We start from the raw sequence: 22,057 nt of genomic DNA on the forward strand, positions 1-22,057 counted from the left end.
TGAGAAGACAAGAAGACCAACAGACATTCGGGGTTAAACAGAGACAACAAAAATAGCAATCAGGAATGATCTGAAATATCATGAGAGAGAACGTGCCGGACTTTGTGATGTTGATAGTTTGGTACAGAGTGCAGTGGAGGATGATTCCCAGATTCCTAAAGGCTTCATGAGGAGGAGAGAGTAGTACCGTTCATCAAGACAGGCAATCAAAAGAAAAAATTTTGTTGCAGTTTGTCTCCTTCTACCCCCACCTTTTTGGAGGGAAGAGAGGCAGAGAAGAGTTTTATTTTGTACATGTGTGAAGTGCTTGTGAAATATGAATCCCAGTGGAGATGTCCACTAGAAGTGATTTACAGGGATCCAGAGTAAAGGCAAGAGCTCTACACTGTAGCTCTGGACTTAGGAATAAATAATTAAGTCATGTTATGTTTGAAAAACATGACTGAAAATTTTTTGACTAATCTTTATTACTAATGTAACTAGAAATCATACAAACCAAAAAACTTAATATTCTTGGCAAACCACATTTTCCAAGCTCCTATACTTCTCTGTAAACAATGAAGATTGAACAAACTTTTACAGTAGTATAATCTAAATGATTAGAAAAAACGAGATTTATGTTGCTAATTTCTACTGAGGTTTTACCTTTTTAAAAATCTAAGTTTACTCCATTTCCCTCAGTACTATACACCACTCAGGGGAAAACACTGTTAAAAAGCCTTGTCAGACAGTGAACCTATTGATGTTTAAACTATAACAAGATTTTTTAGAGAACTTAATCACATAGTTTACTAGCTTAGACATTCAACTCTACCTATACTGTAAATGTTGGATTTCTATCCTACAATCTCTTCTCCTCTCACATACACCTTTTGCACCCAAATCTATTACTATCAACCCAGAACTTGATAATGAGCTTAAGCCACAAATCCAGTTGCCTCCTGACCATCTACATCTGATAGAAGTATAATCACCCAAACTCAACATGTCACAAATTGAATTCCCCTTTCTTGACAAAAATAAAAATTCCACTCCTCCCTCATATGGATCCCCACCTCAGTGAAAGGCACAGGCTAGAAACCTAGATCTTATCCTCTATGAACCCTAACCCTAATTCCAAATCCAATGAAATCACCAAATCCTGTCTACTCTCAAAACCCAAATGAAGACTGCACCATCATCATTTACCCTCCTGACACATTTAGTCTACCTTTCAATCCACCCTCCTCAAAGCAGACAGAGTGATCTTTTAAAAATGCAAATCTTATCATTTCAGTCCCCTTCTTTAAATCCTTCAGTAACTTACTTGATAAACATTATAATCTCTTTCAAAGCCAGTCACTCCATGGAAGCTCAGAGGTTCAATGGGAAATTTACTTTAGTTATATGCTTTCTTGTAGGTTCACAAAAGAATCATCATGAAATTTTTCAAATCCTGAAAATTACTTAAAACATACAAAACATATGATACATTTAAAAGAAAAGCATGCCGCACGGTTTATAAAAACAAAGACTGAAAATAACCTCAAGATCACCAGAACGGAATACTATCCACCCAGTAAATGAGGCACTTCCAAATGTACTATTGTTGAATGAACTCTAGGATCTATTATTAAAGGGCGGGGGGGTGGTATATCCATAGTATACAGTATGCAAGAATTTGTCTGTGGAGTGTTTTAAAAATATAAATGTATAGACTTGTATGCTAGAAATATCACAGGAAGGACACACACAAAGATGGAAACAGTGGTTGCTTCCAAGGAGGGAAAATGAGTGGTTAGAGGATAAAAAGGGGGAAAAGAAACTTTTTACTGCATACTCTTTTGAACCTTTTGACTTTTATACTATGTCTAGTTATGACCTATAATTTTAATATGATTTTCTCCCTCCTCAGTTCCACACACACAAAATAAAAAATTTTAAAGTACTGACTACAAAAACCTCTCTATACTTCATCTCTATACCAAGGTTAAAATTATGCACTGATCAACTGGTGTAAAATTACCTTTCCTTCTTGACAGCTCAGGAGTTCAACAAACTATATTTTATTCAATATTTTACTACTAAGAAGGCTGTTGGTAATGACATCGGTGAACTCTGCATGATAATTGCACTTGCTCCTTGGAAAAGCAAGACAGTAGCACCAGGTAGCAGAATTTTATTATTAAACTGATATTAAAGTCTTCAGGGATTAAGGAAAGCTACAAATCTTTCTTTTCCAGCAAATTCGCAAAAAGCAAATCAAAAAACAAAAAAAGCACCCTGGTATCCTTCAAAAACAGTGCAAAAGATCTGCAAAAATCTACAAGAAAGTGAAGCAAACGATACCACATGGAGACACAGTTACATTCATTAGCGTTATGTGCTTTGATCCTTATAGAAGTCCCTAAAATGTCACGATCTGGACTACCTCACACGTTCTACAGAAGAGACAAGATAAGAAGCAGGCTGTGAGACCTTACAACAACACACACCCCCTGCCCGGGGCTTCCAAGCTCTTCCCTCTTCCTCTCTCTATAGCCACCAGACTAAACCCTTCAAACAAGGGTGTCAGTTGGTCCCCTTAAGCCCCACCGGAGGGAATACACTAGGCTATGCAAACACCCCTTCAGGATTTCATGGCAAAGCCCTTCCAACCAAAGAAAGGATCACGAGCGGGGAGAAAGATAATCAGGTCTGCCTAAGGACAAGAGGTCTGGGGGAGAGACTACAGTAGGAGTGGGGGGGAGACGCCGCTGTTGATGGTGTCTAAAGAGGGGCTGACATCAGATCTCTTGGGAGGTAAGAGCATCACGAAGCAGACTATCTGAAAGCCGAGTTGGGTAGGGGAAGAGCTAGTCGGCTAGGCGGTGAGCGAGCTGGGGGTGGGGGGGGGGGGGAAGGGGAGGAGAGAAGAGGGGTGGGCACGATGGATCTGCCCTGGAAATGGGGGTAGCAATGGGTTAGGGGGTGGTCGTAACTGGGTCTGAGGAACAGTGACAAACCCGGGTCAGCTCACGGGAGAATGTGACAGAGTCTCGAGGCCCCATTAAGCGTCCGAAGAGAGTCTGAAGGAGGTTCCAGTAGGGTGTGCTGGGGTGGGGGGCCCGTGACAGAACCCCAAGAGAGGCTGGAGGGCCGGAATGGTGTCTGGTTAATGGAAGATACGATGGGTGGGGTCTACGGGGGACCCGGGGCAGCGATCGGGTGTCAGGGAGGCTGCGGGGTAGACCCGCTCGCGGGGCGTCTCCGCCGGGGCGGGGCGGAGCGGCTCCGCAAAAGCTAAAGAGAGAGACTGAGACGTGGGCCGGGCCGGGCCGCAGGGCCGCTGGGCGGCTTGGGCGGGTCTTACCTCGGGCTCCGCCGCGGTGGCCACCGCAGCCCCCTCCTCTTCGGCGGAAGCCGCCTGCCAGCCTCAGCCCCAGGGTCAGGCCGGAGGAGACAGCAGAGGCCGAGACCACCGAGGGTCGGAGGGTTTCGGGAGGGTGGGCCCAGCTGCCTTAGGGTCCGGGCGAGCGGCCGCCGCGCATCCCCCGCCCTGTCAGAGAGACTCCGCCCGGCCTGGGCAGGCACATCCCCCGCCGCACCCGCCCAGAGAGCACGCGTTGGACCGCCGCCTCAACCGCTGTCGCCCCCTCTGCTGGTGCCGCCGGTGCCTCCTCCGCCGCCTCTCGGCGTCCTGACTGGACTCTCAGCAGTCACAGCCAACCGCCGCCCCGTCCCCGTCCCCGTCCGCTCCGGCCCGCGCGCGACCGACCCCGCGCACGCGGCCCCGCCCCGCGCGACTCCTCGGCTGCAGACGAGCAGGCGCGCGCACTTACCTCCCACGCCCCCTACCGCCGGCCGGAGCTGGCCCGTCCGCCCGGCCCCGCCCCCGCCCCCGCACGTGACGCCGTCAGAGAGTACAGCATGCGCTTGCGCGGACACGCCCCATTTCATCCGCCCCAGGCGGCCCCGCCCAAACTTTTCTTCCTCACCTTACGGCAGAGCGGGGAACTCTGCCTTAGATTTTCTCTCTACTGGAGAGGAATGTCGCAATGTTAGGGTAGAAAACTCTGGGTTTGCGACCGTAGCTTTCGTTTTCCGGCCAATAGAGAGCCGCCTGAAGGCTGGTTGGGGTGGTGAGGCACGAGGCAGGTAAGAAGCCTGCTCCCCACTTGGGTTCGCTGGTCGGTGTGTCTGGGCCGGGGACCGCTTACCGTCCACGCAGATCTAGGGTATCCTTGCCCGCTCCCCAGTTTTGGCGCAGGGTTCTCAGCGCCACCCCGTTAGCCCTCCCCACCCCGTTTCTACACACACGCCCTCCCCCTCATTTCCCCGCCCCAGACCTCCGTTTCCTAGCCTTTCTTTCCATTCATTACTCAGACTTTTTTCACCGAGTGGTTTCCAGGAGTTAGACTCCAGAAAGTCAGAAGCAAATGAAATAGTCTCAGCTTTCTGAAGCGCTCTGTTATGTCGAGACGATGAGAGAATCCGCAGTGGTAGTAAAGTAAATTTATAATAGAAAAAAAAAAAAAAAAACACAGGTTACTCTGAGCATGATTGTATTGAAGGACTTGAGGAAACCCTTTCCAAGGTGATCTTTGGGTCACTCAATTTGTGTTAAAAGGCTAGTGAGCAGTAGCTGGTCAAAGAAATATGAGAGGAGATAGAAGCAGAGGGAATGACGAGTACAAAAGCATATGCCAGTACTGGCTGGAAGAGTAAAAAGTCATAGAACATAACTGGTAAAAACCATACAGGTGTAGGGTACCCTTTAAAGAAACATCGTTGTAAAGTGATGAGATGAGGGGCAAGCGTGTGGGCTGCAACAGTGTGTTCTTTTAAGATGGGAAACTCTTAGGCATAAAAGTGTACCATGGAACCGAGAAGTAGACAATTTATGGATGAGAATAGCTAATTTACAGAACCAAGAACACTAGTGGAACTCAATCTTGTATGCACATTAGAGTCACCTGGGAAGCTTTTTAAAAATAAAACCAATGCAGTTGCTCTATCTGAGGCCAATTAAACAAACTCAGGCATCAGTGTTTCTTTTTAAAAAAACTCCTGAGGTGACTAATGCTGTGGGTTGAGAACCACTAAACTAGAGCAAAGGAAAGGATGGGAAGTAGGGGAAGGCAGAAGGTTGATAGAGTTGGCTCTGTAGCATTAAGATGGGAGTCATTTGATGAGAGAGAGTTGGGGATGGAATGGGACGCTTGGTCAGAGAGATGATAGTTTTGAATAACTGCTCTGGGAAATGGGAGAAGAAGTCACTCCTGCCTTTCCCTTCAGCACATTTCCATCCTTCAGTCTTAATTAGATCCACCTCAGTTACTGCTCTCTTTCCCCTCCCTTTCCCCTCCATCCAAGATTTATCAGCTGGGGATCCAGCCTTAGAGCTCAAGGGCCTCCTCATTTCTATCCCCAAAAAGATCAGAGCTAGGCGATTTTATGAGATTCAGAGACTAACTTCACTCCCGGAGAGATTATTACTACACACAGTGCCTTGCCAATTTAGAATCTCTTTTATATTCATTTCATTGATCATTTACGTTAGGAATGAGAAAGATTTAAGATTCAGCCCTATTAGGACCTCGTAGTATTAGGGAAAACAGACCTTTAAAAGAATTCACTTGGCAGGCAGAGAAGGTCTGGGTAAGGCAAAGCCCAAGCCAGTGCATGGCTACTGTCTATTAACTAGGGTTAATTCAAAAACCTATCTGCCACCAGATAAGAGAGAGTCACTATTGTCTGGTATGACTAGAGTTTAGTATGAAAAGTAGGGGTGGGACAGAGATTAAGATGATAAAGTGGGTGTGAACAGTTAATGAGGAGCCTTGAATTCCATGCTAAAGTGTTTAGATTATATACTATAAGCAATTAATAGGTATAAATAATAAAGGTAAAATTAAATAACCTCTTTTATGTCATGGACCACTTTGGCAGCCTGGCCTGTGGACCTTATCTCAGAATAATGTTTTTAAATGTATAAAGTAAAATACATGGAAACGTAAATGAAATTATTTTTATTGAAAGTTTTAAAAATATTAAAACAAATGCGTGATGTAGTTATATATGTGCTTCCTTACACATTAAATAACATCTGGCAGCAGGTCTAATTATGTAATTTCAAAATAGTGATGAGTATATATTTTGAGATAACTGCAACAACTTTAATGTGATATGAAAATATATTTCTAATGGTGACAAAGACATAGGGACTGTTAATACCACTGAGGATTATTGCCTACACTTAGTGAAGAAGATGCTAAATTTCAGCTAGAGTTTATTGAAAAGATGCAATTTTTTTTCCCAATCCAAGTTCATGGAACCCTTAATTCTAGCCACATCCTGGCCCATGGATTCTAGATCTATAAAAAGCTTACTGTAATGGTTTTAAGCAAGAGCATGACAGATCAAGTCTGTGTTTCGGAAAGGTACTTGAGCAGTGTTCACTTCTTAACCTCTCAGTTGGAGCGGGAGTGGGGAACTGGCTCTTCTCTTTTTCCTGTACCTTAGTTGCAGTAACCACTACTACTCCACTGTTGCCTAATAATTTGGGCCTGCAGGAGAACTGAGCTTGTGGCTGTGTATATGGGAGAAATACAAGGAAATAAATTGGGAAAGATAGGTTGCGGCTATTTTTGTGGAAATAAGTTAATGCCATGCTGTAGTTTGTACTTAATTTCGGTAGACAATGGAGAAATGTTTAAAAATTTGGAGAAGAATAATGAAACTAGAGTTCTGTTTGAAAAATAATGTAGCAGTAATGTATAGGTTAGATCATCAAAAGATAGGAATGAAGAGACTAGACCAATAAATAATTAATTTTTTTAAAAAATAAATTTTATCATAAAGCGATCTCCAAAGAGTCTGCTAAGTTCCTTTATTTACCCAATGTGACCAATCTAAAGAAAAAGATTGGACCGAATTACATACCTTTCAACAAGGACACGCACACCTGTGTAGAGATCAGTTAGCATTTTACGTTGTCAAGAGGCTAGCCCATTCTTTTATGTTATAGATTATAATGTTAGAACTTCTGATAAGCAATGGCTTTACCACTTATCTAGGTTCCTGGATATTGCTAAGGCCTTTCTTGGTTAAATTCCATCTACATCTGTAAGTCCTAAATTTCTGACTGTTTAAGGTCCAGACTCCTCTCCTTGCCAATTCCTTAAACCACTTGGATGAGTAAAATGCATTAGTAAATAAAAAGGAAGTCCTCAAGGCCCAGGTAACCCATCTCTTTGGAAACTGACCATTGCCAGACTATATAAAACTTACTGCTCAAATCCCAGCTACTCTGCAAATAATGTGCTTTTTTAACCATATTTTTCAAAAAATTGAATTTGAGGTCCAAGTATTACTAATCCAAATGAGTAAAGTTACTTAACATTTCTGAACCAGATTCTCTGAGAGGCTACCTTCTTCAGCATGACTAGCTTATATTCACTTTGTCCATCTACCTACTGGAGACCGTTCGGGTAATGAAATGGTTCAATACAGATAGAAAATCAAGTTTATGTAGACTTTAAGTTTCATCTGTCTGTCTCCTTTTTTAGGGAAGGGGGGAATAGGTCTATCTTAAAGCAGAGAGAATACTTGAAACTTATGAGAAATTTTAAGCATTTTTATTCCTTACAGAAAATCTCTGAAAGTTCCTTTCTCTGGCTTCCAATTAGATGACTACACTTTCGCACATTCATCTATTATAAAAGCACTAGAACACAGTCATGATACTGAAAAAAATTGTCCTGGTTACAGTTCTTATTTTTGAGCATCTATATTGTAGGTTTAAAAATCGTTCGTACGCCTGCCTTCCCTGAGGGCCAAAAAATAAATAAATGCTCTCTCAGAGCAGTGTGATAGGTTAAATTCCTTCAAAACAATAGCTTGTGGATTTCTGGCCTTAGCTGGCTGTAATTTTCCCACTACTGTTTGTTGCAGCAACTTGGCACTTTACATTAGCAGCTAAAATATATAGTTGCTGGAAATGTTTAGTCCTACTTAATAATATATAATTCAGACCTGGTCAGATGACTCACAAGTATTTGTATTAATTAACATTTAAAGACAAATTGCTAAGAGAATTCTATATGTCATAATCGAGTCCCATCAGACACTGTTTTCCTGTCAGCACAGTACAGTAAAACATAAATTCATTGTTTCTTCCATTTGTTCATTAAATATTTATTGAGCACCTGCTATACACCAAGCACATTTTTGAAACCCATTAAATAGGAGTTTGTAATAGCAATTTACCTCTTAACTATCTACGAAAAAAATAACTTACCAGCCTTTGAAATCTAGAAGACAAATAAGAATAAAAGATGATGGCTTTTTTATACTCTTTCAAACAAAATGCTTGCGTATAGCTACTGTGGGCTAAACACAGTGGTTATTTATGAAACCAGGCAGATTATAACTTTAGCTTGACCACATCTTATCAGCTAGGATATATTAGCTATATACTAAATAAAATTCTGTCTACTCTTTTGTAAAATATCTTAGACCTCTCATTAAATCTAGTGTCCTCCCCAAACACTATTTACAGTCCTAGTCATTTCAAATTTTGCAGTTGTGTTAAGTCATTTCTCAGAAAATTTAAGCAAAACAAAATCATTTTAAGAAAAGGCTGGTGTTTACACCAAGTAAAAAAAATAGTGACACAGTTATAGATGGAACCTTTGAAGTAGAAATGGTAGACTAAGAATAAAGTTCTTTTTCTGGTCAATGACCCCTTAGCCATTGATAGCCATGCCTAATAAATAACAGAACAATAAATGGAGAGCCTCAGTGCTAGAAGAAATTCTAAAAGTTTACTTAGTCTATCTCCCTGGCCCAAGGTAGGGCCAAATGGAATTTATGGCTGTAGAGTTACCAGGCATCATCATCATACCAAATGGTTTTTCTGCTTTGAGAGCTGAATTCCTCTATTTGTAAAATATTCATGTTAGAGGAATATTGTTCAAATTTATAAATAATTTATAAAATTGAGAAATCTTCCTATGTTTATAACAATTTTGTGTTTTCAAGCACTGAAGATAGCAGGGTTGAGTAGAATCTAATCTCTGTCTTCAATAGGGATGTCAAATCTTGATGGTAATTTTTAACATGCCACTTTATACAAATCTCTGGATGGTTTAGGCTAGCATTAAAAGGAAACGTTTAATTAGGGGAAATTGAAACCAAAAAATAAGGCTTCAACTTCCTTCCTGAAAATTTTTCTGCTTGTGCTGCCATGAAAAGCACATTTGGTCTTGGATGTGATTCTTTTTGTGAAATTGCAAAGGGAATCATTCATTAGAAGTTGGACGTAATCTAATTTTAATGAACATCAGATTATATTTAAATCTTTGTGTTCGAAGTTTTGTAGAAGAGAGATTAGACTTACTGTTTTTTTCCAGGGGACAAAAGTGAGACCAGTGAGTTGAAGAAACAGACATTTTTAGGTCAGTGTAAGAGTGGGAGGTGGTACATTTTTTTTTTTTTCTTGAATGAAAATAGCTGTATTTACTGGTATGTGCTCATTATAAAAAGAAAGGGGAAAAAATTAAGCAGTCAGTATCAAAAGAAGAAAGTTTAAAAGTATTAAAATTCCGTTCTTAAAGAAAACTGTATATAACTTTAGATGGCTATCATTCTTGACTATTTTTGTGTATATTTGTGTACAGATTTTTATATAACCTTTCTTTCCATAACATATTATGAACAACTTCCTGTGTCAATAAATTTATTTCTACAACTTCATTTTTTAATGGCTGCAAAGTATTCCATTGAATGGAAATCCTATTATTTAAATTTACCAGTCCTCTTTTAAACTTTGAGATTGTTTCCAATTTTTCTGTTATAAATATTGCTGTGGTAAACATCCCTGTTAAATTTTTGCACATATCCTAATGTTTCCCTTCAGATATATTTCTGAAAGTGTAATACCTACCTATAGACATTTCTTAAATATTAAAATATAATGGCAAATTATCCTTCAAAAAGCTTGCATTTGTTTACATTTCTGTTAACAATAAGAATGCCCATTTTCCCATAGTTACTCAGCAGTGCTGGTTATTATCAGTTTTCCACATCTTTGCTAATTTGACAGGTAAAAAATGAAATCTTACTTCAACTTACATTTCTTTGATTACTAGTAAGGTGTTGAGTATCTTTTCATGTGTTTATTGACCAGTTGTATAAGTGTTTTTAAGCTCTATTTTCTTTTTTTTTTTTTAAATTAATTTATTTATTTATTTTTGGCTGTGTTGGGTCTTTGTTTCTGTGCGAGGGCTTTCTCTAGTGGCGGCGAGTGGGGGCCACTCTTCATCGCGGTGCGCGGGCCTCTCACTGTCTTGGTCTCTCTTGTTGCGGAGCACAGGCTCCAGACGCGCAGGCTCAGTAATTGTGGCTCAGGGGCCCAGTTGCTCCGCGGCATGTGGGATCTTCCCAGACCAGGGCTCGAACCCGTGTCCCCTGCATTGGCAGGCAGACTCTCAACCACTGCGCCACCAGGGAAGCCCCAGCTCTATTTTCTTTTAATATTTTTGTTTCACTTTTTAACATTTAAATTTCACTCCATCTGAAATATAATTCGATATGAGGTCTGAAGTAGGGACCGAACTTCATTTTTTAATCGAATGATTAACAACTTGTTCCAGTACCATTTATTACATTACCCAGTTAGCATATCTCAAACTTCACTGCACAGACAATAAGGTGTTGATAGATAATGTACCAAAACAAACACAAAAAGGATTTCATTGGTCAAATGAGTTGGGAAAAAAATCAGACCAAGAAAAGTTAAGTTTCTTTATTACAGAACCTCTCGTAGCCTCTAATATGCTTGTGTGCATTATGAATCAACAATACAGAGTTTTAGGATGCAGCATTTCCCTAACTTATTTAACCATATAATCTTTTTTCTTTCCAGAAATACCTATGAAATCCTATGGAACTATGCTGTCCAAAATAGTAGCCACTACCCACATGTAGCTATTTCAATTTAAGTTTAAATTAATTAAAACAAATAAAATCAGTCCCTCAGTCTCACTAGCCATTTTCAAGTGCTCAATAGCCACATATGGCTAGTGGCTACTATATTGGACACTGCAGATAAAGAACATTTATTTCCATCATCATGGAAAGTCCTACTGGACAGCACTGCTATAGAACATAGTGTTCATTGAAAATGGAATAATCCATAAATTTCTCCCATTGATTTATAATGTCTTCATCATCATATTTAAAATTTCTAAAATGCATGGATTTGTTTTTGTACTGTTACACTGATTTATCTGTTTCTGCTCCAGTATTACACAGCTAGTTGTAAGTCAGGCTCCTGCACATTTTTCCCTGAGAGCAGAAATGAAAAATTCCTGCATGGAGTAGGAAGTTAAGACTAGAAGGGATAGTAAAGGCCTTTATACTTCTAAGACTCTATAAAGGTAAAAATTTCTCTGCAGAACATGATATATATCATGTAAAGATCCATACTCCATTATTCATTTATTTATTCTACAATTATTATTTATTGTCTGCCCGACAAGTTTTGTTTTAGGCCCAGGGGGCCAAGATGATAAACAAGTTTAGGCAGACAAGGTCCTTTATTCTCTATGCTCATGGAGGTTACATTTTTGGCCTGGGGAGGGGGAGTGTTAATCAAGAAACAAATAAATGAAAAAGAAAACTGTCAGACAGCCACAAGTGCTATGCAAGGAATTGAAATTAGAGGACAAGAGAGTGACCGGTGGCCTCTTATTTTGACTGATCATGGGAGATCTCTGTGAATAAGTGACATTTAAACTGAAATCTACCCAACACATGGAGCCAGCCACTAGAAGGTTCAGGCACAGCTAGTACCCCAGCCCTCAGGAGAAAAAAAGCATGGTGTGTTTGAAGAATAAAAAGAAAGTTGGTGTGGCTGGAGCTTAGTGGGCAAGGGGAAGAGTGATGGAAATGAGATTGGAGCGGTGGCTGGGGCCATGTGATCATGCAGGGTGTTGGTAAGCAGCTAGGGCAGGGCATTCACTATTTTTTCTGAGTGTAATAGTGTGCTACCAGAGGGTTTTAAACAGGACAGGTGTGACCTGACAAAATTTTAAACAATTACTCTGACAGCTGTATGGAGAATTTACTGGAGGGGTCAATAGTAGAAGTAAGGAGACCTGTTAGGCTATATCAAGATAAGAAATGTTGATGGACTTGACTATGATGGAAGTAAAGATGAAAACCATTGGACAGGTTCAGAACATTTTGGCTGTAGAATCAATAGGACTTATCAATTGGAGAGGAGGTATGAAGAAAATAGAAAGTTCAGGGATGATGTCTATTTCATTATGTAATATTAGGTTCAATTTCTAGTCTAATTATAGGCAAAATTGGCACACAGAAAACACCAATAAATGTATTTTGACCAAATGAATAAATTTGCTTCAATAATTGTCTTGCTCCTATACACATTTAAGCTGCTAAAGCATAAGGTTTTGCTCATGTCTTTATTAATTTTTAGGTAATCTGGTTCCTAAGAATTAGGGGTTTATGTTACAGGCCTATCACGAATGGAGAGTAACTAAACTGTTCCACTGAAGTATCCAAGCCAGCAGAGTAGGGTGAATGAAGCAGAGAAAATTGCCTTTCTCAGGTGCAAAAGTTCTCTGGAAATTTCTTATTTTAAAAATCTATGCTGATTTTGCATTTTATGCTACATTATGTCAATGTTTATGTTAATTAAGATGTAAGTTACTGATTTAAATGTTTTAAGTATTTAAGATATTAAAAATATCAATATTTAAGATTAAATTACTTAGCTCTTTTCCCCCAAAATTAGTGAAATTGAAGCTCTAGGAAGATGCACTGGGATTATTAGCCTATGTTTGATTTTCGTGTATGGGTGTGTTTGTTTGCTTTTGTCTGTCAATACCTGCTGGCACATAGCCATGTATCTAGTTAGAGGAGCACAGACCACATCTGTGAGCTTTTGCAGTTTGATACAATTTAAAACAAAAACTGAAGGGAGTGAGGAGGGGAAAGGGGAACTGCATTTCAAAACTACTAACTGTTATAATCTTCACTTAAAATGAGTAAATAGCTGGGCTTTGCGCTTTGTAGTGTTTAAAAACATAACTGAATGAGGCTGTTCCTTCTTTTTTTTTTTTTTTAAGGAACCCTTTCTGAATAATTAGGGGGAAAAAATGAATAAAAGTCACAGTTCTGGGATAGTGTTTTCTTAGGGCTTTACAGTAAAACTTATCTGGCTCACTACTGTGGTTTTAACCACAACAGGCATATTTTCCCAGAAGTTATGAGAATTGATGCATACCTTATGAAATGCTTGTTAATTAAAATTTTCATGTATATTTTTGATCTTATGAATATTTATTCATCTCTAATGTAGGCAATTCTTATATCCACTGTAATTAGTATTTTTAAGTATTTGCTCATCAAAAATTCCAACTGAATCAGCAGTAACACCTCTAGTTAAAGGTTAATCTACTTGGAAACTGCCTTTAAGATATTTTAACAAATAGCTCCAATGCTTTATTAGATCTCTAAAAGCTCTTAAAATTAATTCAGCCTAGACATTTACAATAGGTTACATTATAGTGGTCTAAAACAGGGATTGGCAAAGTTTTTCTCTAAGAGGGCAAACAGTAAATATATTAGACTTTGCAGGCTACTCAGCTCTTATAGCTCAAAAGCAGCCATAAAGAATATGTAAACAAATGAGCATGATTTTGTTGCAGTAAGACTTTAAAGAGGAAGGGAAGATTTTTATTTTATTTTATTTTATTTAACATCTTTATTGGAGTATAATTGCTTTACAATGGTGTGTTAGTTTCTGCTGTATAACAAAGTGAATCAGCTATACATATACATATATCCCCATATCTCCTCCCTCTTGCATCTCCCTCCCACCCTCCCTATCCCACCCCTCTAGGTGGACACAAAGCACTGAGCTGATCTCCCTGTGCTATGCGGCTTCTTCCCACAAGGGAAGATTTTTAAATTTGCAAAGATGAGAGCTTAGAATTGTACAACGCTAGAGCTAGAGGAGTCTTTTAGAAATCATAGAATCACTTGGAAACATCTTAAAAATACAGGTGCCCAGGCCCTCCCCCCAGAGATAGATCATGTGTGTTCTTTAAAATCTCCATAGATGATTCAAACGTGCATCCCTGGCTAGAATCGCTATTTATCTAGTCCAAACCTCACTTTGCAGATGATGAAGCTGAGACCCAGAAGTTTAAAATGTCTTCTCTAGAGTCAAACAACTGGTTTATTGCAGATCTGAACTGAATCCCAAGTCTACTGACTCCCAGCCTAGTGTTTTTTCTACTGAACCTGCAGCTTCTTGCCTTACTTATATCAGCAGGAAATCAGAATGGTTCCTATTGAATTATAAATTTTCCCTTTAAATTAATTTTTATTTTTATTTAATTGCCCTGTTTTTATAACAAACAGAAATATTCAAGTAGTATGCATTTTAAGGATTTTAAGATTAATATGAAAAATAGTCTCTTCCTTTTGTTAAAATTAAATATTTGGGAAGTGTTCTATACTATGAATTCAGTATTCACTTCATTTAGCTACAGAAGTTGGAAGATATAATCAACTAAACCCTGTAACCACAAGGTTTGTGTATGCTGACAACACATTAACAGCATGCTTCACTCAGGTTGAGAGACTGCTTTTCTCTGGAGTTAGCATTCACTCTGCTTATGCCAAAGGTGCAGTACAAGAGTGCAGAGTCATGCCCTGGCTAGATCTATCCTTGATGACTTTGTGGCTTTATATAAAGAGACAAACAGATGCTTTATTTTCAAGAAATCTTTAAGATCCATTATTACCACCCCAAATATATAGAGAACAGGGAAGGAAATAATTTTTTTTTTGAGAGCTTGCTAGATACCAGACAATGTGCTGAGTCTTTTCACTTGTGTTTTTAATTCACAGAGCAACTCTTGAGAGACAGGTTTTATTATTACCTCCTTTTACAGATGAAGAAAATGAGGCCAGGAAAGAGGATGAATAACTTGTCCAGAGTCACACAGATAGCAAGTGGCAAAGTCAGATCCTGAACTCAAAGCCTCCTGGCTGCAAAATATAGAACTATACTATATATTTTTTTAACATCTTTATTGGAGTATAATTGCTTTACAGTGTTGTGTTAGTTTCTGCTGTATAACAAAGTGCATCAGCTGTATGCATACGTATATCCCCATATCCCCTCCCTCTTGTGTCTCCCTCACACCCTCCTTATCCCACCCCGCTAGGTGGTTGCAGAGCACCGAGCTGATCTCCCTGTGCCATGCAGCTGCTTCCCACTAGCTGTTGGTTTTATATTTGGTAGTGTATATATGTCAGTGCTACTCTCTCACTTCGTCCCAGCTTACCCTTCCCCCTCCCCGTGTCCTCAAATCCATAATCTACGTCTGTGTCTTTATTCCTGTCCTGCCCCTAGGTTCATCAGAACCATTTTTTTTTTTTTTTAGATTCCATATATATGTGTTAGCATACAGTATTTGTTTTTCTCTTTCTGACTTACTTCACTCTGTATGACAGACTCTAGGTCCATCCACCTCATTGCAAATAACTCAATTTCATTTCTTTTTATGGCTAATATTCCATTGTATACATGTGCCACATCTTTATCCATTCATCTGTTGATGGACACTTAGGTTGCTTCCATGTCCTGGCTATTGTAAATAGGGCTGCAATGAACACTGTGGTACATGACTCTTTTTGAATTATGGTTTTCTTAGGGTATATGCCCAGTAGTGGGATTGCTGGGTCGAATGGTAGTTCTATTTTTAGTTTTTTAAGGAACCTCCATACTGTTCTCCATAGTGGTTGTATCAATTTACATTCCCACCAACAGTGCAAGAGTGTTCCCTTTTCTCCACACCCTCTCCAGCATTTATTGTTTGTAGATATTTTGATGATGGCCATTCTGACTGGTGTGAGGTGATACCTCATTGTAGTTTTGATTTGCATTTCTCTAATGATTAGTGATGTTGAGCATCTTTTCATTTGTTTGTTGGCAATCTGTATATCTTCTTTGGAGAAATGTCTATTTAGGTCTTCTGTCTCTTTGGATTGGGTTGTTTGTTTTTTGATATTGAGTTGCATGAGCTGCTTGTATATTTTGGAGATTAATCCTTTGTCAGTTGCTTCATTTGCAAATATTTTCTCCCATTCTGAGGGTTGTCTTTTTGTTTTGTTTATGGTTTCCTTTGCTGTGCAAAAGCTTTTAAGTTTCATTAGGCCCCATTTGTTTATTTTTGTTTTTATTTCCATTTCTCTAGGAGGTGGGTCAAAAAGGAACTTGCTGTGATTTATGTCATAGAGTGTTCTGCCTATGTTTTCTTCTGAGAGTTTTATAGTGTCTGGCCTTACATTTAGGTCTTTAATCAATCCATTTTGAGTTTATTTTTGTGTATGGTGTTAGGGAGTGTTCTAATTTCATTCAAACAGTTGGGGAGATGTACTATGTTCTTGGATTGGAAGAATCAACATTGTGAAAATGACTATACTATATTTTGTCGGATTTTACAAATAGAACTATGAGGAGGTCATTGTCTCCCCAATATTCCTTACCATCCACCAAGACCAGATACATAGGTCTCTTAATTCTGAAGGAATTTACTACTAATCAACAGAGGAAAGCAGACAAAACACAAAACCAAAGCAAAAATGGGGATGTTACAGACAATACAAAAATCTTAAAATGCCTTATTTCCCTTTTTTTTCCTAATCTGTATTTTCTGACTCCCTTTTTAAAAAGGTTCATTCATCTGACAAACATTTATTGTACCTCAGATATGCTAAGCACAGTGCTCACTATATAGAAAGGATATAAGCCTAGGATGGTTCCAAATGGCTCCTGGTTCTTGTGCTAGGTCCCCTTCCATCTCCTTTTCCCTTACTCCATTAATGGTGGGATCATTGTTCTTCCAGTCACTCCAACGAAAACTTCCAGACCGTTTCTTTTTTTTTGTTTTGTTTTTAAAGAAATTCACGTTCTTTTATTTTTATTTATTTATTTATTTATTTATTTATGACTGTGTTGAGTCTTCGTTTCTGTGCGAGGGCTTTCTTCAGTTGCGGCAAGTAGGGACCACTCTTCATCGCGGTGCGCGGGCCTCTCACTATCGTGGCCTCTCTTGTTGCGGAGTCCAGGTTCCAGCCGCGCAGGCTCAGTAATTGTGGCTCACGGGCCCAGTTGCTCCGTGGCATGTGGGATCTTCCCAGACCAGGGCTCGAACCCGTGTCCCCTGCATTGGCAGGCAGATTCTCAACCACTGCGCCACCAGGGAAGCCCTCCAGACCGTTTCTTAATTCTTATCTCTTATTTGCCCTCCTCTGATCCCTTATTGATACTCTGTCTATAATATCTTTTCCTCCTTGCCTTTCTCCTACTACCATTTCGCCTGGTTTAGGTCATGTCCTCCTACCTTTACTTTCAATGAAAATCTAGTTGATCTCTACCTCCAATTTCTCTCCCTACCAATTAATCCTGTATACTATGCCTGAATCATTAATCTTCCTAAAGCACTGACAAAGCCATTAATGGCTCCACATTTTCTCCAGTATAAGTTCTACACTTTACACCTAGAAATCAGTCTATCAACACTTAGCTTCTGATAATCCTCCAACCTTCACCTACATCCCTACTCCCACTTCGTTCCAGACAAACTGGACTACACACTTAAAGGCACTTTCCTTGCCTCTCTACCTTCTTAATGCCCTTCAACATGCATGCAACTCTACCTGCCTTTCAAGAGCCCACTTTTATGCCACTTTCTCCTTGAAGTCTTTCCTGATCTGAGCTCTCCATCCATTTCCCTCTTTTGAATTCCCATTCATATTATTTGTGGCTTATGGGTTTCTTCTTTGAGTGTAAGCTACCTTACACATCTTTGTATCTCCCATGACACCTAATATTAGGTACTCAATAGGTGTTCATTGACTAAAAGACATGTATATATTCATTATGTATTCATTATAACATAATAGGCTTAAGCTCAGTGAGGGTAGGAACTATGACTATCTTATCCCCATTCTGATTTTCTAGCCCCTAGCACATAGGAAACACTCAATAAACATTTGTTCAGTGTGATACATTACAGTTACCAGTTGTCAGGATATAAATTTCCTGATGACCCAGTAGATATCTGGAAATACTACTTTGTTATATTTTTTTTAAGTATTAGTTACTTACGTTTCTTCATTTAATATTGACAAATACCCGTTGGTAAAGGTCATGTATTAATATTCTCACTTTACAGAAAAGGAAACTGTGTCTTAAAGAAATCAAGTAGTTTGTTTATGATCATATAGCCAATGAGTTAACAGAATGGAGTCTAAAATTCAAGTCTTCCGATATGAAGTTTAGCATCCATTTTCTTGGCCAAGGTGGTTTGCCCAAAGGCCAGTCTGGTTCCATCTGCTTTAGAATTGTTGAGGTTAAACTATTGCAATCATGCTGTATGGAATAGAATTAAGTCCTGATTGACCCAATGTCTGTACGTTGGATGTTTTCAAAATCAAACAAACAAAACACAAAAACTGTTTTCTGAAGAAAATCTTGGCCCTGCCTGTGGACACTCCCTCCAAGGTGAGATGCCTGTCTGTTCAGGCACTCTTCTTCTTGTGGGCTTCTACCCCTAGTTGGGTTTGCTGTTAAGGTGTAGGTCTGATTTCAGCTGGCAGCATAGAGAGCAGGTCTCCAGGTATTTGCCAGGCAGTACAGTCTGGCCCTTACCACTCCTCATAGTCATTGAAGGCATGAGGGGGAGAGTCAGGGAGCCTTGCTCGATGCACATGCAGTCATTCCCTTTTCATGCTCATGTATTCTTAAATCCAGTCACATCAGCAGCCAGCTGAGCACCTAGCCTCCCACAGCTGCTTTTACTAGATTGCTGTTTGCTCATTTGCCATCAGGCTGGATATTAAGGATCGTTGTAAGAAACAGTCCTCTGAAATTGTTTCATCTTTTATAAGGATATTATGGGACATTCATTATAATACACCATGTCTTTTATGAAAATTTCTTGAGAGAAATCTGTCTGACCTTAATACAAAGAATGCTTTTACCTCTCCAGAGCAATTGCTTTGTTTTTACCCTATGGACATTGTGAATGTTTAACTTAACACTCTCTGGTTAGCTGCCAAAAAGCAAGAGCCAAATTTGTGGCGCACCCATAACAAATGTACTCTATGCCTCGTTAACTTCGTTCCTGGCTCCAGTTTATGTCTGTGCTCAAGTTATTCTTTCCTCTTAAGAAAATCTTAATTCATGCCATCTTATTTTATACAGATAGATATACACACTCATCAACAGCCTTGTATTACTTCTGATAGTTCATATTATGATGTACTGTATGCACAAAAAACTCGTCTTTGGTGCTTCCTAGCTACCTCATTACTTGAGGTTTTTTTTCTTCAGGGGTATATTTATTTTTCTGTATGGGTTTTTGTAGGGTTTTGATTACATGAAAATGGTTGTGTCACAAAATTTTATTGTTTTAATAGTGTAACCAAGTGGTAAAATAACTAGTCTAATGGCCAGAATTGATTAAATTAATGTCACTATTCTAGCCCAGTCTTTCATAGCAGTGTTATTTTCTTACAGTATGCTTTGCTTTGTACTCTCAATCTGCATGTGACAGTTTATTGCTTTATGATTTTTAGAAATATTGTTATGCTGCCAAGTGAGTGCATAGCAGTGACCTCTGTTAGGTTCAAATATTATATTACCACACTTATCACATTTCTTGTCTCTGTTAGCACCTTACCTCAGGTGATCATGAGCATATTAATCTTACTATATGACTTGTCTTGCTCCCACTCTAAGTTAGTCATGCCTTTGTTTGAACAAGGTAATATGAATGGATATTTGTTTCCAAACCTCATTTCCTTTGATTAGTTTGGAGTTCTATCCAGATTGTCCAATCATCTTACTAATATCATCCAATTAATAACATAAGTACTATTTGTACAACATTTTATACTCTTTTAATACCTTCGAGTAAAATTATTTGGCCTTTTCTACAACTCTCTGGGGCCATTTTACAGATGACCAAAAACAAGGACAAAATCAAAATCAATTAAATGACTTAATTAGGATGATACTAGCAAATCAGTGGTAGAACTAGGGCTAGACCCAGGTCTCATGATTCCTGTGCCACACTACCTTTCAGTGCCAGAAGAATTTCTGTAGTCTCTGTCATACCCGTTGAGGTTAAAGATGGGAAAGACTGTGTCACTCATGTTCATAACTGGGCAGAATCAGGAATGAATTTCATTTGTATTACCCTCATGATTTTCTGTTCTTGAAATTACAGTTCCTTTTAACTACTCTAATCACTGTCACTTTCCATTATGGAATGAGGAAGCAATATTTTATCTTATCTCTTGAAAATTAATTTTGAAATGGAAGCTATTTCCCTTAGTAATTAGTAACATTTAAATTGGACTCTGAAAATTCATCTTTTTTTTTTAATTAATTAATTTATTCTTGGCTGAGTTGGGTCTTCATTGCTGCACGCAGGCTTTCTCTAGTTGCAGTGAGCAGGGGCCACTCTTCGTTGCGGTGCGCGGGCCTCTCATTGCGGCGGCCTATCGTTGCGGAGCACGGGCTCTAGGCGCGCAGGCTTCAGCAGTTGTGACACATGGGCCCAGTTGCTCCGCGGCATGTGGGATCTTCCTGGGCCAGGGCTCGAACCCATGTCCCCTGCATCGGCAGGCAGATTCTTAACCACTGCACCACCAGGGAAGCCCTGAAAATTCATCTTTAATATAAAAACAATTTGCCATTCTTATCATGCATATTCATTAAAGGGCCAAATATGTGGTTCATGCTATAGAGTTTGGTAAAACATTAGTTATAATTTTAACCAATCTCTGCATTTAAAGAGGAGATTTTAAATCCATGCTTACTATTTCAGATGCAGAATTTCCAAAGTTTTCATTCTAACTAATTGTTAACATAAAGCACATAAGCTAGAGTTTTTTTGAGTGTTTACTCTTAGCCAGACATTGTTGCTAAACACTTTACAATTATATTTAATCCTTACCCAAAACCTTGTAAGAGTAGCTATTTATGATCCCCATTTTACAGCCAAGTATCATATTCAACAGTAAATATTGTCTTCTGCCTCTCCTTCAGCTTCTGGAATTTCTGAGCAGCCCTGGTCAGTACAAGATGGACCCAGTAGTCTTGAGTTACATGGACAGTCTGCTGCGGCAATCAGATGTCTCACTATTGGATCCTCCAAGCTGGCTCAATGACCATATTATTGGGTTTGCCTTTGAGTACTTTGCCAACAGTCAGTTTCATGACTGCTCTGACCATGTCTGCTTCATCAGCCCTGAAGTCACCCAGTTCATCAAGTGCACTGGCAACCCAGCAGAGATCGCCATGTTCCTTGAACCCTTGGACCTCCCTCACAAGAGAGTTGTATTTTTAGCCATCAATGATAATTCCAACCAGGCAGCTGGGGGAACCCATTGGAGTTTGTTGGTTTATCTCCAAGATAAAAATAGCTTTTTTCATTATGATTCTCATAGTAGGAGCAACTCAGTCCATGCAAAGCAGGTAGCAGAGAAACTAGAGGCTTTCTTAGGCAGAAAAGGAGACAAATTGGCCTTTGTGGAAGAGAAAGCCCCTGCTCAACAAAACAGCTATGACTGTGGGATGTACGTGATATGTAACACTGAGGCCTTGTGTCAGAACTACTTCAGGCAACAGCCAGAATCGCTATTGCAGCTACTCACTCCTACGTACATCACAAAGAAGAGAGGAGAATGGAAAGATCTCATTGCCACACTTGCTAAAAATTAGCTGTTGAAATATATTTGTGACTTTTGAAGTCTCCTCTTTCTGCCTCTCCCCATGTATTGGATGGCTGCAACCTCAGTGCCTGAGGGAAGATGCCTGGTAGAGGGAAGATGCCTTGTAGAGGAAAGGTTAGAATTCTTACTTTTTCCTGAGAGAATGTTATCCTCTGTATTATCCTAATGGAAAGTTTCACTTTAACCCTAACTTGAGAGCAATATGTTCTGTGAAAATGTCTTGAAAATATGCACCAAAACCTTA

General features: G+C 39.4%; 2 protein-coding genes across 27 annotated transcripts in view; one reads left to right on the plus strand and one right to left on the minus strand.

The window, feature by feature from the left end:
• The window catches only part of MYO9A (myosin IXA), a 285,101-nt gene extending 281,282 nt beyond the window's left edge, over positions 1–3,819 (minus strand). For 11 of the 12 annotated variants that reach the window (XM_082443569.1, XM_082443573.1, XM_082443566.1 and 8 more), the window contains exon 1: positions 3,332–3,754. The gene's annotated coding sequence lies outside the window, so the exon portion shown is untranslated. Of the gene's footprint in view, positions 1–3,331; positions 3,755–3,800 lie in introns of those variants that run through there. The other variant, XM_082443570.1, reaches the window with a different exon arrangement.
• A 148-nt stretch (positions 3,820–3,967) lies between these two features.
• Positions 3,968–22,057, plus strand: part of SENP8 (SUMO peptidase family member, NEDD8 specific) — a 55,602-nt gene continuing 37,512 nt past the window's right edge. For 14 of the 15 annotated variants that reach the window (XM_082444275.1, XM_082444264.1, XM_082444263.1 and 11 more), the window contains exons 1-2: positions 3,968–4,116; positions 21,128–21,927. In XM_082444275.1, the coding sequence (XP_082300401.1) occupies positions 21,164–21,802 (639 nt within the window). In that variant the 5' untranslated portion in view covers positions 3,968–4,116; positions 21,128–21,163 and the 3' untranslated portion in view covers positions 21,803–21,927. The remainder of the gene's footprint in view (positions 4,117–21,127; positions 21,928–22,057) is intronic. The other variant, XR_014258144.1, reaches the window with a different exon arrangement.

This window comes from Balaenoptera physalus (assembly GCF_965194825.1).
Source record: "Balaenoptera physalus genome assembly, chromosome: 2".
Classification (NCBI taxonomy): domain Eukaryota; kingdom Metazoa; phylum Chordata; class Mammalia; order Artiodactyla; family Balaenopteridae; genus Balaenoptera; species Balaenoptera physalus.